This window comes from Peromyscus californicus, unplaced genomic scaffold, assembly GCF_007827085.1.
Source record: "Peromyscus californicus insignis strain IS unplaced genomic scaffold, ASM782708v3 Scaffold_2__1_contigs__length_46816999, whole genome shotgun sequence".
Lineage (NCBI taxonomy): Eukaryota > Metazoa > Chordata > Mammalia > Rodentia > Cricetidae > Peromyscus > Peromyscus californicus.
This window is the reverse complement of record NW_026294540.1, coordinates 34311704-34327873: the sequence shown is the minus strand read 5'-3', so window position 1 is coordinate 34327873 and position 16170 is coordinate 34311704. Positions and strand designations below refer to the sequence as shown.

The window sequence follows — 16170 nt, the reverse complement described above, 5'->3', positions numbered from 1 at the left end:
CACACACACACACACACACACACACCCGCACCCACACGTTCAAGTGCGCGCACACACACACACACACACACACACACACACACACACACACGCACACACACGCTAACACAGAAAAGAGCGAGTAATCTCTCCCCCAAACACCCAGACAAGATAGTCAGCTGGGCTTTCTTCCCCAGACCTCATCGGCCCTGAACAGGGGAGGATCTAATCCTCTCAAGAGCAAACTGCAGCACCCCAGGAATCAGCCCAGGGCAGGGCACTGCCCAGTAAAGGAGCAAGCTCCACTCCATGCCAAGGCCTCTGACATCATTCTCTTTCCACCACGGAATCATCTGTGAAATTCCTGGGTGGAAAGACACAGCAATTTTATTTTTCTTCTTTTTTTTGTCTGTCTTCAGGACATAGAAAAAGCGCTTCATTAGTCCCCAACTCCTGGAGACCCAAAACTTCTAGGAACTATCCTCATCGCCGGATCGGTCCCTTTCCCCAATGCACACAGCCTGTCCAATCAGAACCACAACCTTACCTTACACACTTTCCCTCTATCTGCTGAGACTCCATGAGTCGAGAGCATCCCCACACCTGCCCTGTGGGCAGAGTGCAGCCTTTTCTCACCAGCACCTGCTTCCTTAGAAAGCTGGACCCTCCCCCCCCACACACACACTTTTCTCCTAGAGGCCAGGGCTCCGGCACCAGAGCAGGACAGTGACGGGGCCAGGGACCCACAGGACACCCTCGGTTCCTGGCTGGCCAGGCTCCCCTGCCTGGAACTTCTGGGATAAACTTTCTTATTTTATGTGTGTGGGAGGGAGGTATGTACGCCACAGAGAGTGCATAGCCATCAGAAGACAATTCTGTTGAGTTAGCTCTCTCCTTCCGTCTTTACTGAGATCTGAGATCAAACTCGGGTTGCCAGACTAGCAGGGCAAGGGCCTGTACCTGCTGACCCCTCTCACCTGCCCCACATGCCCAGCTTTGTACCTCTGTTCTGGGGGTCGGGACTCAACCCCTCATGGTTTGTGCAGCAAGCATGGCACTGGCCACGCCATCTCTCCCGCCCCACTCATCCTCACGGCACTGGCCACGCCATCTCTCCCGCCCCACTCATCCTTCCGACATCCTGCTGCTTCGTTCGGTGTGAGAGTGTGAACGTACTCCGTTAGTCTGGATATCTGTCACTGTCTTTCACAAATTTCTCAAACCTCACATTTTTGCCTTGAAATCACTGCACCCCTTCCGCCCTGCCCTGCCCGGCCGGGTAGGTTACCCTCTTATTCCACCTTTCCTCTCCGCTGCTTCTACACACCTCTCCTCTGCACTCCACAGTCCCATGCTCTCTCCAGCTGTGTCTTGTCTTTGATTCTCACTCTGCTCGTTTCTGACTCCATAATTGTATTTCACTTCCAGATTTCTATTTGATTCTACGTCAGCCTTCCCTCTTCCCCTCCGGTGTGGTGGGCTGTCCAATTTCAAGTCACCTGGATGTCCTGTGACCAGGCTACTGTAGACTGTCATCTGTCTCACCTGCTGCCTTCAGGACGGTTCCCTCCCTGCTGTGGAATATGTCTCTCTGCTGTGGGCTTCCGTGAATTCCACTGGCCCACACAAAACTTCTCAACTGGGCCTGCCTTCCCTCATAGTGGAAGTGGGACAGATTTGGGCCCAGTACCAAAACCTGATAGAGCCCTGGGATCCCAATTCTATGTGAGTGACTTTCTACTCCCAGTCTTGAATATCTCTGGGCCAGAAAGAAGCTAGGATTCTGCAATTCATATATTCATTTTGTTGTTGTTGTTGTTGTTGTTGTTGTTTTGAGACAGGGTTTCTCTGTGTAGCTTTTCGCCTTTCCTGGATCTCACTCTGTAGCCCAGGCTGGCCTCGAACTCACAGAGATCCGCCTGCCTCTGCCTCCTGAGTGCTGGGATTAAAGACGTGCGCCACCACCACCTGGTTATTCATATTTTTAATAAATAATAGTTTACTGAGTGCCCTACAAGGGTGCAGGGGGCTGGGCTGTAGCCAGAGCATACCTGGATCCTGTAATTCACACCCCAAAGACAAGACTGGCAGTAGAGGTATACATACCCGTCATCCCTTCACTCAGGAGACTGAGACAGGAGGATCACAAATTCTAGGCCAGCCAGAGCTACAGAATAAAACCCCATCTGAAAACCTGAGAGGAAGGGGGCGGGGAAGACAGCTCAGCTGGCAAACCGCCTGTGGTACAAGAACGAGGACCGGAGTTTGGATCCCAAGCACTTATGTTAAAAAAACAAAAGCCATGTGCGGCTGTGCATGGATCTACAGTCCAGCAGTGGAGAGGTGGGGACTGGAGGAGCCCTAGGATTTGCCAGCCAGCTAGTTTAGTGAGCTCCGGGTTCAGTGAGGGATCCTGTCTCAAAACCCAAGATGAAGTGTGATTGAGGAAGACAGCGATATCGACCTCTGGACTTCAAATGCACATGCATTTGTGTGCACAGACATGAGCGCATACTCACAGACGACTAAAAGAGAAAATAAAGCCAGGTGTGGTGGAGTACGCATGCCTCTGATCCCAGCACTCAGGAGGCAAAGCCAGGTGGATCTCTGAGTTCCAGGCCAGCCTGATCTACACGTGGCGATCCAACCCAGCCAGAGCTACATAGTGAGAACCCGTCTCAAAAACCAAACAAACAAAATAGTAATAGTAATAATAATAATAATAGTAATAATAATAATAAAATAGAGAGAAGGCTGGATGGAAGGAGGGAGAAAAGTGAAGTGGAAATGGAATCCCCTGTCACTGGAAAGCAGGAATACAAATATATGCATGCATACAGTGCCCAGGCTGGTGTGTGGTTCAAGATCTCCAGCACCGTGGTGAAGGCGCCAAAGCAATGCACACTCCAGAACTTCAGCATAGGGAGACACCCTGAGGACCTCTAAAACTTCAGCACCCTGGGGAGACAGAACTGCTCATGGTTTTTCCTGTGCATTTTTCTGTATTTGCTAATTTTTTTTACATCGATCGTGTGCAAATCAGGAAAAACAACAAACATTTTCCAATTATGTTCCCTGAGTTATTCTCTGTCAGGCATGAGGAAGCCCAGCACACAAACATCACCCTGGCTGACCGGGCAGACACTGGAGCAGCAGACACTTTGGGAACACAGCTGGCCTGGGGATGGGGAGTGGGTCCTGTTTTCTCTGGAGCGGGAGTGAGAAATGTCAGGTTTCCATGGCAGTGAGGACAGCTGGCTGGCCACCAGCTCCTCCGCAGACCTGCCCCCGGGCTGGGGAAAAAGACAGAGAGGTACTTAAGCTTAGGCAGAGGCCAGAGAAGTGCCTGCCTACTCGCTCTGAGTGGGACTAGTGGGGTGACCACCTCAAAAAGCTCCAGGAGAAAGAGATAAAGGTGACACACAGGCAGATGAGACCTGTCTCATCAAACGTTAACACAGGGCTGGGGATGTGGCCTGGTTGGTGAACTGGCTGCCTAGTATGCTCAAGGTCCCAGGTGCCCTTGCCTGCACTGCATAAACCAGGCCTGGGGGTACACGCCTTGGACCCCAACACTCCAGAGGCAGGGAGGGGAGAATTGTGAGTACTAGAGTACTAGGCCAGCAAGTCCCCATCTTTAAAAAAAAAAAAAAAAAAATGAACTCCATGATCCAAATAGTTAAAATAGAAAAGGGGGATGTTGCAGGCACAGAGAAATCCACCTTACTCGTTCATGGGTTTGCGGGGGATCACATAGCCACTGGGAAGAATAGTGCTCCCCTAAAAACTAAATACATTTGCGCCGTACTACCTAGCAACTACACCCTGGCACTAACCCATAGAAACAAAAGCCTGTGATCACAGACACTTATGTCAGTTTTAGTCACAAAAGCAAGGATCCCAGAAGCCCTTGGCTCTGCAGGCGGGTGAGGGCTGTGAGGATTAGCTGTATCTTGACTAGTGGTTATGGGTGTCAGCATGTGCACTAAGATCACACGGGAACACGCTCACAGAAACACGTGAGGCACACCAAACTCCCGAAGCCCAAGCAAACTCTGCAGGTTGCCCAGTCAGTTGCTCAGGCTTCATCACTGTGGACCGCGACAAAGGGCACCAGCTGTCTCTGCAGGAAACTGGGTGAAGGGTACTTGGGACTGCCTTCTATGCAGTTTTGCAACTTCCTAAGAATCTGCCAGTGTCTGCCAGTATCTGGGGGGAAGGGGGGAATCTCTTTTTTGGGAAAAAGAGGGCAAGATCCTGATGGCACCACCCTCCCTGCCCCCATGTCACTGCCAGAATGGCATGCTGGGTCCCAACACAGGAGTTACACAGTTTTTCAACAGTCACTTCTGCCCACGGGCAACGACCCAAGTCATCCTGGGTTGGGCCAGCTCCACGGTGTGAAGGCAATGGTAGACGGGTTGCACAGACACCAGCTTCCTGAGGCCAGATCTTCCCTTGCATGTCCCAGACATCATCAGTCTATGACACGCCAGCACACGTCCCTGTCCTTGGCCTCCACCAGAACTCCAACAGTGTGCCAAGCTCCTCTGGGTTTCCAAGCAAGATTCCTTTATCTTGGTTTGTACTCACTTAACCCAGGAGCTGCCACCAGGAGATCAGTTGGCAGCCTCCCTGGGAGACACTCGAGGGAGGCCAGGAGACTGATGATACACAGGCCCTGGATGGCAGCTGTCTCCTGTGGGCTAGGGAGGTGTGTCTGACCACAGGAGTACACAGACTCTAAACAAACCACCCTCTTGGTGTTCAGTCCCATCCAAGTGGCTGTGACACTGTTCGCAGCCCCACTCAGACCCTCCAGGGAGCCCTCTGCAGAGCAGTGTCCATGGCAACCTTCACCACAGCAGTGACACACAGCCGTCATTCCTTCCCACTCCAAGGTCGCAGTCAGTCCTGTCAAGCTGGGAGAGATGTAGCCATATTTCTACTTGGCCACACACACAGGCTGGGCCATCCTTTCTCCAAGTGCAAACACTGGGCTGTCCACAATGAAGGATCCAAGGATCCCATAGGGCCAGGACTAGCGCTCTGTCATAGCAGAGTTGGGTGCAGGCTGGAGGGTACAGGCATGGGCAAGGAAGATACCTGGCTTTAGAGGGCTCCACACCTGGGACCTCAGAAACATGAACCACAGCCCCTGGCCAGATGCAGCCACCAGTCCGCTATGGTGGTTAGAGCAGGTACATGGTAGAGCCCCTGCCTAGAATCCCCCAGTGAGGGGCTGGGGTGTGGCTCAGTGGTAGAGCACCTGCCTAGAATCCCCCTGTGAGGGGCTGGGGCTATGGCTCAGTGGTAGAGCACCTGCCTAGAATCCCCCAGTGAGAGGCTGGGGTGTGGCTCAGTGGTAGAGCACCTGCCTAGAATCCCCCAGTGAGGGGCTGGGGTGTGGCTCACTATAGAGTACTTTTCTAGCATGCACTAGAGTTCAATCCCCAGTACTATACAAATAAAATAAAATAAGATAATAATAACTGGTCAGTTGTTATGGTGCATGCCTTTAATCCCAGCACTCTGGAGGCAGAGCCAGCCCGGGCTACAGAGTGAGATCCAGGACAGGCACCAAAACTACACAGAGAAACCCTGTCTCGAAAAACTAAAAACCAAAAAAGAAAAAAAAAAAACAACCAAAAACAAAACAAAACAAAAAACAGTAAATAAACAAAAAGCTGAACAGACACTTAGCCACAGATAATTTATGAATGGACAATAAATGTGAAGATGCTCACAAAATGCTAACTAAATCACAAGGAGAAAATGCACACTTTTTTGTTGTTGCTGTTAACAGTTTTGGATTTCTTGGTTTTTGTTTTTTTTTTCCCTTCTTTGGAATTTTCTATTTTGGGGTTGGTTTTTGTATGAGTGTGTGTGTGTGTGTGTGTGTGTGTGTGTGTGTGTGTGTGTGTGTGTACACGTGTGTGTGTGTATGTGTACTCGTGCAAACCTATATTCTTTTGTTTGTTTGTTTTGTTTTGTTTTTTGTTTTTTTTTCAAGACAGGGTTTCTCTGTGTAGCTTTCTTGGAACTCACTCTGTAGACCAGGCTAGCCTCGAACTCACAGAGATCCTCCTGCCTCTGCCTCCCGAGTGCTGGGATTAAAGGCGTGCGCCACCACCGCCCGGCTCAAACCTATGTTCTTATAGCTTGGTTTTTATTTGCTTTTATTTTTACCATTTGTTATTATTTTCTCAGAATTATACTTACATCCACTCAATGCATTCCTGACTCCAGGTTCCCCCCCCCCAACCTCATGACCTTTTTCTTTATGACTGCCACACAGATACACATATATGTATACATAAATACATCCTGCTGGGTCAGTCCACTTAGTGTTGCTCACATGTGTTTATGGATAATCACTTGGACTATAACTCTAACTGGATTATCAGGGGGCTCACTCATGGAGACAGACTCTCCCTTGAGATGGGGTCTCATGTAATCCAGGGTGGCCTCTAGCTTGCTATATAGCCAAGGATAGCCTTGATTTTCTGATTCCCCTGCCTCTACCTCCTGAGTGCTGCTAGGATTACAGGCTTGCACCACCGTTGGTTTATGCCATGATGGGGATGGAACCCAGGGCTTTGTGTACACTAAGCAAGTATTCTGTAACCCAAGCCAAACCGTGTCCTTTAAATAGACCTGTGCTTCTCAACTGAGCATCAACAGCCACATTCATAGCCAACCAAGATGGCTCGAGCCTGTAATCCCAGCAACTGGGAGGCTAACACAAGAGACTGTCGGAATCAACAACAAAATAAACAGTCAGGTAGTAAGATAAGGGCATACCCACAGGAGGGGCTGCCACTCAGAGACCCACTCCCCCTGCTGGGCACACTGTGGCACTGTTACTCTCTCATGGGTTCCCACAACATGACGCAACAAGCCTAGTGCTGGGATCTCCTGGAGATGAAGTGCAGGGAGACTCACGGTGACGCCCACAGCATGTTCCCCAGACCCCAGCTAGGAATGGGTCAAAGATCCAACCTGGTGCATGTGTAAACAAACGTGCAGACCGACCCTGCAGAGCAGGCGCCCGAGCCACTGAGGACAGAACACCTACAGAGGACGGTGCGGCCAGGGAGCGGAGCAGGGAGACAAGACCTCCCACAGCAAACGGCCCGAGGAACCCTCGCAGTCTGGTGTGGGGAGTGAGGATGACTCAGACTCTAAGTCACATTAGTCCAAAGGCTAGCAATGCGATTCGGCTCCTGGCCACTGTCTAGTCACTCCCCTAAGACAAGTGGTGTGGCTCCCAGGCACTGTTATGAAGGCTAGCACCACTCACCCCACAGCTGAGTGTCCAGCCACAGAACCCAGACCGGACAGCCACTGTCTTACCATGGCCATGAAGGGTTTGGGCAGTTTCCAGGCCATAAAGTTCCCAAGTCCTTCTGGATGGCTTCCTAAGCAACCACAGGCTGCGTGCCCACATGATGCACATGACTTTCTAAAGGGCCACAGCCCAGCGACAAAGCCAGCAGCTCTGGTGGCTTCCACACAGCCTGAGCCCTACCTGGCAGGCCCACCATGGATAAGAAGACAGGTGCCCCGGAGACCCGGCTGCCACTGGCTGGTCAGCTGTACACACATTCTGTGTGGTGTGTGTGCACCTGAGTTCCGTCTCCATCACCTGTAACGAAGTTCACTACCTGTGCTCACTGCTGTGTCTAAGGCTTTTCCCGACTTTAAGTCTTTGATGGGCAGGGTAAGCAAACTCAGCCAAGACTCCCCAGATGGTAAACGCGCATGCCTGCACAGCAAATACTTTACCATCTCCCCTGCCCTCGCTGCAGCATACTCTCAAAAATCAATAAACAGAGAGATAGATAAACAAGCAAACAAATAAATGGTAAAGTAGGCTCTGTTCTTTTCTCCAGTGACTGGTCACTATGCATCGAGCCTGACCAGTCCTGGTGGGGGACAGTCTGGTCTCCACATCCGAGCTACCGCCACGAGCCTTCACCGGTGTTCACAGTGTGATGGCAGGGAGGGAAGGTGGCATCTTCCAAGACACAGCCACCTCCTGGCTTGTCCCGGCTCAAATGGCTGCCAGGCAGGTTGGTGTGGCCCAACCTGGGATCCAGCCAAGCCCTCCCGAGTACAAGTGCTACCCACAGCTTCATCTGCAGCTCTCCGCTGTAAGAAGTCTGTCGGGAAGGACTAAGGCAGAGACTGGGGTTTAGGCTCCAGGAAGCACTTCCCACAGCAGACAAGGACAAGACGCCTGCGGTCGAGGGCATCGTTAAGTGTAGGGAATTGCTGTGAACTCCAGCTCCCACCAAGGCCCACAAGTCTGCTGCCTGTGGGAATCCAGGAAGAGGGAGGCAACAGGACCAGAGTCCTCCTCAAACCAGCACTCAAGAAGCAGTAGGAACGCATCCTGAGATGCCCAGGAGGGTGTTTGAACTCTATCCCTAGGCAGAGGCATCACACACACACACATACACACACACCCTGCCACTTCTACAGGGCCTCAGGGTCAGGGCAGGTCGCAAGCAGGGGCTGGGGCAAGGTGCCCACACACTCCAAGTCTCGGCACCAGGACCCAGTGGGCCATGGCCCAAGCAGGCAGCAGCTCCACAGGGCCCAGAGCCCCAAGTGGAACTTGAGCTCCATGGAAACCGCTCCCCAAGGGGCAATGAAGTTCCCAGCACTTGGGGACACTTGGGCGGTTCTGGCTCAGGCACAGAGCACTGAGCTGTGGGAAGTGGCTGTGCAGGCCCTGGGAGCTCCCCACATGGACACTTCTGGGAGGAGAATGGAGTGGCCCAAGTAGGGACAGGGGCTTCTTCCTTTCCTGAGTCCAGAGGTTCATTTGGAGCCGCTGGGGGACAGAACTGGACCAGCACAGTACTTTTCCATGAGTTCCTGGGTGATGGGACTGCCAAGCTGCAGGCCTTGCGGCCCATCCTTCTTGAATGCTTAGCTTCAGCTCTCCCTATTTTATCTTTAAAAAAATATGCCCGACACATCCTTCTGACAATTTCCCATGAGAGCTGAAGAAATGTTTTTATCCACAAAGATCAGCATTCTTAGGCAGAGAAAGGCCTCATTCTGTATGCAAGACTGTCTTCCAGAAACATGAGGAGGAGATCTAAGGACCTAGTCCCCAAGCTACAGTCCTAAGTCACAGTGGCCACAGCGCCTGCCAGCTGAGGACCACACCCTAGACTCTCATTTCCTTTCAGCAGTAATGTGGCTGACAACCTGTTGGCCAGGCCACCAGAACGTCACTGCCATAGGCAGGCCAGTGCACCTGGGCCTCCTCCAAAGACCCATGGAACAGCCCAGAGCTCCACCTCCCGACACCTGTAGCCACCAGGAAAGCAAACACCAGCCTACAGCTCTCCTGGGAACTCACAGCTCTGAATCAGACCAAGACGTAGCATAAGAAAGACTAGAAAACACGCCCAGATCGCTTCCTGCTTTCTTCACAAAGAGAGAGAAAGAGAGAGAGAGAGAGAGAGAGAGAGAGAGAGAGAGAGAGAGAGAGAGAGAAACAAAGCACAATGCTGAGGCAGCCAGTCCCTCACAAACATCAGGTTCCCTGCAAGTGTGTGGGCTATGGGAGGAGGAAGGGTTGGGAGTCCGAGGTGGGGCTGTGCGGTTGAGCTGCTGCTTAGCATGGGAAAGCCCGAGTTCCACCCCCAGCACGGTGGAATAGAAAACTTCTTGTCAGGACACCTAGAATCCCAGCACTCAGGAGGCAGAGGCAATGGGATCGCAAATTTGAGGCCTTCCTGAGCTACATAACGAGAGAACAAAGTCCCGCGAAGCCCAGCCACGCCATGCCATGTGCGTCTGACCAGCGTTTATTTCGTGTTAACTGACAAAGCGAGTCTGGAGGGCAGTAAGCACCTATTTTAAAGGTAAATTACTGTCAATGACAGAGTTTAATACCCAGAACTTTGCAGGTAAGAAAAAGATTTGAAATACTAAAATTTAAATGTATCTGTGGCCAGCAATATAGCTTAGTAGGTAAAGGAGCTTGCTGCCAATGACGACCTGAGTTCAACCCCATGTTGGTGGAAGGAGACAGCTGAATTCCAAAGTTGTCCTCTGATCTTAACACAAGCACCATGAAGGGGCAACACATGAATACATAAGTAAATGTAAAAAAATTACAATTCAATGTATCTGCATGCACATGGCAGATACATGTTACAGGGTGAAAAACGAACCCACACAACATTTGGCATGGCTCATACCCTCTCTCGGTGAGTATTAAAATCAACTGCTCGGGCCAGTAAGATGGCTCAGCGGGTAGAGGTAATCACCACCAAGGCTAAGCTGAGTTCGACTCTTGGGACCCACACTGTGGAAGGAGAGAACTGACTCCTCAAAAGTTGTCTTTCAACCTCCAGACAGGCACCCTGAGGTGCAAGAGTCTACACATGAGTAAATAGACATGATTAATTTTTTTCCTCATAAAACATGAAGGATTCTGTTTGTTTTCTGGTGCTGGGGTAAAAGGCGGGGTCTCCCACATGCTAGGCAAGTGCTCTACCACTGAGCCATGGCCTGGCGCCTAGACTTGAGGTTTTAGACATAAGTACCTGGACCACACCCTACACACACATCAAGGAGAGACGTTCCTGGAGTACAACCAGGAGGCCCCGCTCTCCCAGACCTTTCGCCTGGCCAGGCTGGTCCCTCAGAGTCCACAGTAAACACGGGCACCCACGCAGCAACCAAGTTCCCGTCTCATAACTGCTCCAGGGAGCACCAAGCACGCCCGTGTGTGGCTGCTCCACCCAGAGTCATTTACCTTGGGGCTGGCCGCCGCCTCCTGGCCTGGCCTGGCCTCAGATGTCCGCAGCGTCTCTTCTGCTGGTGTTATCTTTTGCTTTTTGCCCTTCTTCTCTGCCCCTTCGGGACCTTTTCTCTTATGTTTTACCATCCTGGAAGAGACGACACAGGCCGGTCAACGGCAGGAAGGAAGAGGCCTGGTGCTGCAGAGTGCTGTGCCGTTAGATGGAGTGGAGGGGACACTTGGGACACTTCCCCATCATAACATAAAAGGAGGCTTAAATAAAGCACGCTAACCAGGGCCACGGCTGCTGAGAAAGTACTTCCTGGACAGCCCTGAGGACTTAAGCTTGAGCCCCAGAATACACAAGGAGAAAAAAAAGTCAGGCCTAGCGGTGTTCACCTGCAAAGCCAGCACCGCGAAGGATCCCTCAGGCTTGCTGGCTAGCCAGCCTAACAGAACTGGGGAGCTCCAGGCTTAGTGAGAGACTGTGTCTCCAAACATAAGATGGAGAGCTGGGCAGTGGTGGCGCATGCCCTTAATCCCAGCACTCGGGAGGCAGAGCCAGGCGGATCTCTGTGAGTTCGAGGCCAGCCTGGGCTACCAAGTGAGTTCCAGGAAAGGCACAAAGCTACACAGAGAAACCCTGTCTCGAAAAACCAAAAAAAAAAAAAAAAAAAAAAAAAAAAAAGACTGAGAGCGATAAAGATGCCTGATGGTCCTATCGCCTGCAAATACACATGCTCACATGCACATACACACATGAACACACAACTTGTATATACACATGTGCATACACACATGAACACACACACGCATATAAAATAAGAAACACATAAAAGTTAAAAGAAGGTCAAAGCACATGCTTGCCACTGTGGCTCATCATGGCCACTCCACTGTCTTCCAGGAGTTCCCCTTTAACCCGATATGACTCCACAGATTACACCACCTGGATAGCTAACTTTTTTTTCCTTTGATTTTGAAACAGGGTTTTACTAAAGGACTCAGGCTGGCCTCTTGAGCTCACTCTCCAGCCCAGGCAGGGCTTGAACGTATGACCCTACAGCCTCCACCCTGATGGCAGGCCTGGACCACAGAGCCTGAGGTGGTATTTCTAACTCAACACTGGCTCTTGAGATTAAGAGTAATAGCTAGGCACAATTGGAAGGCAGAGGCAGGGGGATCTCGGGGAGTTCTAGGCTAGCCTGGTTTACATAGGGAGTTCAGAACAGCCAGTACTATGTAGATAGACCCCTATCTCAAAAAAAGAAAAACAGGAAGAAAGGAAGGAAGGAAGAGAGAGGGAGGGAGAGAGAGAGGGAGGGAGAGAGAGAGGGAGGGAGGGAGGGAGAGAGAGAGAGAAGGAAAAGGATTAAGAACACCACCGTCTTCACTGACCATCATCAGGTTCAGACACCTGCCTATTGCTTAACCAGTACATATTAGGGGACAGTTTCATTTTCTCCAAATCTAGGCTAAGACACACCCCTACACAAGCTGTGACCAATATTATGCCACATCCATGGGTGGAGAGGCTGAAAGACCCTGAGGGGCCTGGGGTGTTCTCCTCCAAGCTGGTGAAGAGCTCCGAGCCATTCTGAAGGACTGAATGAAGCTAGATTTGAGACACTGAGACAAATCTAATCATAAGGTCTATCTCCTCACACAGCAGGAAAAAAAACATGAATATAAAACCAACTTGCAAGGCGGGGATGGTGGCGCAGGTCTGTTATCGCAGCTGGGAGGCTGAGACAGGAGGAAGGTCACAAGTTTCAGGACGGCCTAAACTACACAGAAAGAACCTGCCTCTCTGGACACGTCTGTAATCCCAGCACTCAGGAGGCAGAAATAGGAAGAGCATAAGACACTCAAGGTTGGCCTGGAACATACAAGAACAGTAACAACAGCAAAAAAGATAACTATAGGGCTGGAGCTCAACTCAGTGGCTAATACAAAAGGTCCCAGGTTCAATCCCTAGCACAAAATAGAAAAGGAAAGAAAGAGAAGAAAAAGGCAGAGGACAGGCATAGAGGGGAAAATGGGAGAGATCTAGCAGGCATGAACACCCCTCAGAAAACAAATCTGCAGTCATATAACTGTGAGGCAGGGCCTCGAGCATGTGTGTGAACCTGCAGCCCAGGTAGGCGGGCATCAGGGCATCCCTGTCCCGACTGGGGCTCTCACTGACTATGGCACATGGAAAGAATATTACTATTCCAGAATCAGGAAATTCCAAGCTCTATATTTTCTTTTTAATTAAGCCTCCTCACTTAAAAAAAAAAAAAAAAGAATATTTGAAGCCAGAGGCTACAGATTTCAATTAACAGTATAATAAGAAATCGTAAAAGGAGAGACTGTTGACACAGGGACATTGAAAATAGGGGTGGTGACACCAGCCAATTACCTCGTTAGAGAAATAAGAAAAGTTCAGCAAATATTTACACACCGCTTAGGAGAGAAGCGAGGTCTGCGGTCACCCTGGAAGTTAGCATTAAAAAGTTAATCACGAAGTCTATTTGTGAAAAAGAAGAAGAAAAGGATGGTTCTCCACCACAAGGCTCTAAGAGAGAGCAACTCGCAATTGAGGCACTGAGTGTTTGTTCTAGAAAACATCTGATTTTGGTTCGGGGGTCAAGTGATTTTCAACAAGGGTGCTTAGACAATTCAAAGAGCAATCTACTCAGCAGAGCGAGAGAACAGCTGGAGAGCCACGGGAAAGGTGTGTATGAGCCTCACTCCACACACAGAGCTAACTCAGGATGGACCAAACCCCACAGGCAAAAGAACCCAAGCCTAATACACTTTCCTTCCTTTCTTTTTTTAAAACAGGGTCTCACAATGTAGACCAGGCTGACCCTGAACTCACAGAGATCCAACTGCTTCTGCTTCTGCCTATGCCTCCTGAGAGTTGGAATTAAAGGCATACACCACTTTAACGGACCAGACCTAAGATTGTTAGAATTTCCAGGGATGACCCTGGAGAAGACTGCAGTTTCTCAGATAAAATACCAACAACTAGATAGCCAAAGGAAGAACAAACTGGACTACATCATAACTACAAAGTTCTGTCCTTGGGTTGGAGAGGGCTCAGTGGTTAAGAGCTCTTGCAGAAAACCCAAGTTCAGTCCCCAGCACCAATATCAGACAGCTTACAATTGCCTGTAACTCTAGCTAGATCCAGATCCAACACCTCTGGACACACACACACACACACACACACAATTAAAAATAAAATACAGGGGCCGGGCGGTGGTGGCGCACGCCTTTAATCCCAGCACTCGGGAGGCAGAGCCAGGGAGATCTCTATGAGTTCGAGGCCAGCCTGGGCTACAGAGTAAGATCCAGGACAGGCACCAAAACTAAACAGAAACCCTGTCTCGAAAAAACAAAGAAACAAATAGAATATAGGGGCTGGGCGGCGGCAGCAGTGGTGGTGGCACATGTCTTTGATCCCAGCACTAGAGAGGCAGAGGCAGGTGGATCTCTGTGAGTTCGAAGCCAGCCTGGTCTATAGACAGGCTCCAAAGCTACAGAGAAACCCCATCTCAAAAAAACCAATAAATAAATGAATAAATACATAGACAGACAGACAGATAGATGAGTAAAAACAGAATATAAAGGGGCTAGGAGATGATTCGACAGTTAAGAGGACCTGGGTTCAGTTCCAAGCACCCACGTGGTGGCTCACAACCCTAGTTCCAGAAGATCTGATGCCTCCTCTGAGCTCCATGGGATCCTACACACACGGTATACATACATATATTCAGAGACACACAATAAATAAATAAATAAATAAATAAATAAATAAATAAATAAATAAATAAATAAATAAATAAATAAATAAATAAATAAATAAATAAACAAGCAAAATTTTAAAAAATTAAAATAATAAAACAAATTTTAAGTTTCTAACAAGTGAACAGTGCTAGCAAAAAAGTAAAGACAACTGAAAGCCTGGAGGGCATGTCTACCAATCACAGGCCCAGTGAGAAATCTGTGTGCAGAGCCTAAGAACTCTTGAAACTCCACAATCAAAGAAATTTGGTGGGTGGGGCAGCAATATGGTTCAGTGGGTAGAAGCACTTGCCACTGAGGCTGACAACCTGAGTTCCACCCCAGCCTAGCCTAACTTGTGAGTTCCAAGCCAGTGAGAGACCCTGTCATGAAAATACAAGGAAGGCTTCTGGGGAATACCATCTAAAGTTGACTTCTGGCACACACACACACACACACACACACACACACACACACGTGCGCGTGCGCGCGTACAAACGCACATATAAGCATATGCAGGCATGCACACACACATGCTTATACAGTCATACACATACACGCATGCACACATACATATGCATGCATACACATATACAGACACAGACACACACAAATTTTAGAATGGGCAAAGGTCTTGAACAGACACTAAAAAACATGAGAAGATGCCAAACTTCACCATTCATTTAGGAAATAGAAACCAGAGACGCTGCTTCATGCAGCAACTAATACAAGAAGCCGGGAGAAGACACAGTGGGTAAAAGCACTTGCCGCATAAGCCTGACGACCTGAGTTCGATTCCTAGGGCCTACATAAAACTCTGGATGCAGTGGTGTGCATCTGTCATCTCACCTTGCCTACGGTGAGATGGGAGGTAGAGACGGGCACACACTGGGCAGCAGAAACCAGAAAGACTATGCCTCAGCAAGGTCAAGGAAGGGAACAGACTCCCTGAAGTTGTCTCCATGGTACCCAAGACCACTAACACGTGATCTTCTCCAGTCTAGAACCCGGCCTCATACATCTAGGATTCCTACTCTGTCCTCTGTTATGTCCCAAAGCCTTGAGTGACGCCAACACATAAAAGAAACCCGAAGACTCTTTTTGCTTTTTTGAAATAGAGTCTCATTTAGTAGACAAGGTTGGACAGGAGCTGGTAGCAATTCTCCTGTCTCAGCCTCCTGGAGGCTGAGATTACGGCTGTACACCACCACACCCAACTTGTAAGGATGGATGAATGGAAGAACTGCTAGGTGCATGGATACATGGTGAGTGGGGGGATGAAGGAGGTGGATGAATGGGTGAGTGGGTAGATGGAGTAAGTGGGTAGAGGGATGGATGGATGGATAAGTAGGTGGAGGGGTAGGCGAACGGGTGCATCCACAGGGGTAAAGAGGTAGGTGGGTGACTGGACGGATCTATAGGGACCCACGTGGAGGGCCGGGCATATATGCACGGCCGGGTCCAGGGCGACGTCTCCCCAGAGGCTCCGACCACCCCCTGGCACCCGCCGACCACGCACCTGCAGCGCCCACTCTCGCACGCCTCGGCCACGCGCCTCCACCACCAGCTCTGCAGGTTCCGCGCCGCCCCGCCCTCAGAAGAGCGGCGCTGTTCATTGGACGGAACCCGCGTCCGTCTTCCAGCCAGCC

At 50.2% G+C, this 16170-nt stretch overlaps 1 protein-coding gene across 1 annotated transcript in view; it reads right to left on the bottom strand.

Annotated features, from left to right (window-relative positions):
* Window positions 1–16170, bottom strand: part of CUNH7orf50 (chromosome unknown C7orf50 homolog) — a 107530-nt gene extending 91360 nt beyond the window's left edge. Inside the window, exons 1-2 of the mRNA XM_052754266.1 lie at window positions 16041–16170; window positions 10766–10898 (exon numbers count right to left, since the gene is read on the bottom strand). Of these exons, the coding sequence (XP_052610226.1) occupies window positions 10766–10897 (132 nt within the window). The 5' untranslated portion in view covers window position 10898; window positions 16041–16170. The remainder of the gene's footprint in view (window positions 1–10765; window positions 10899–16040) is intronic.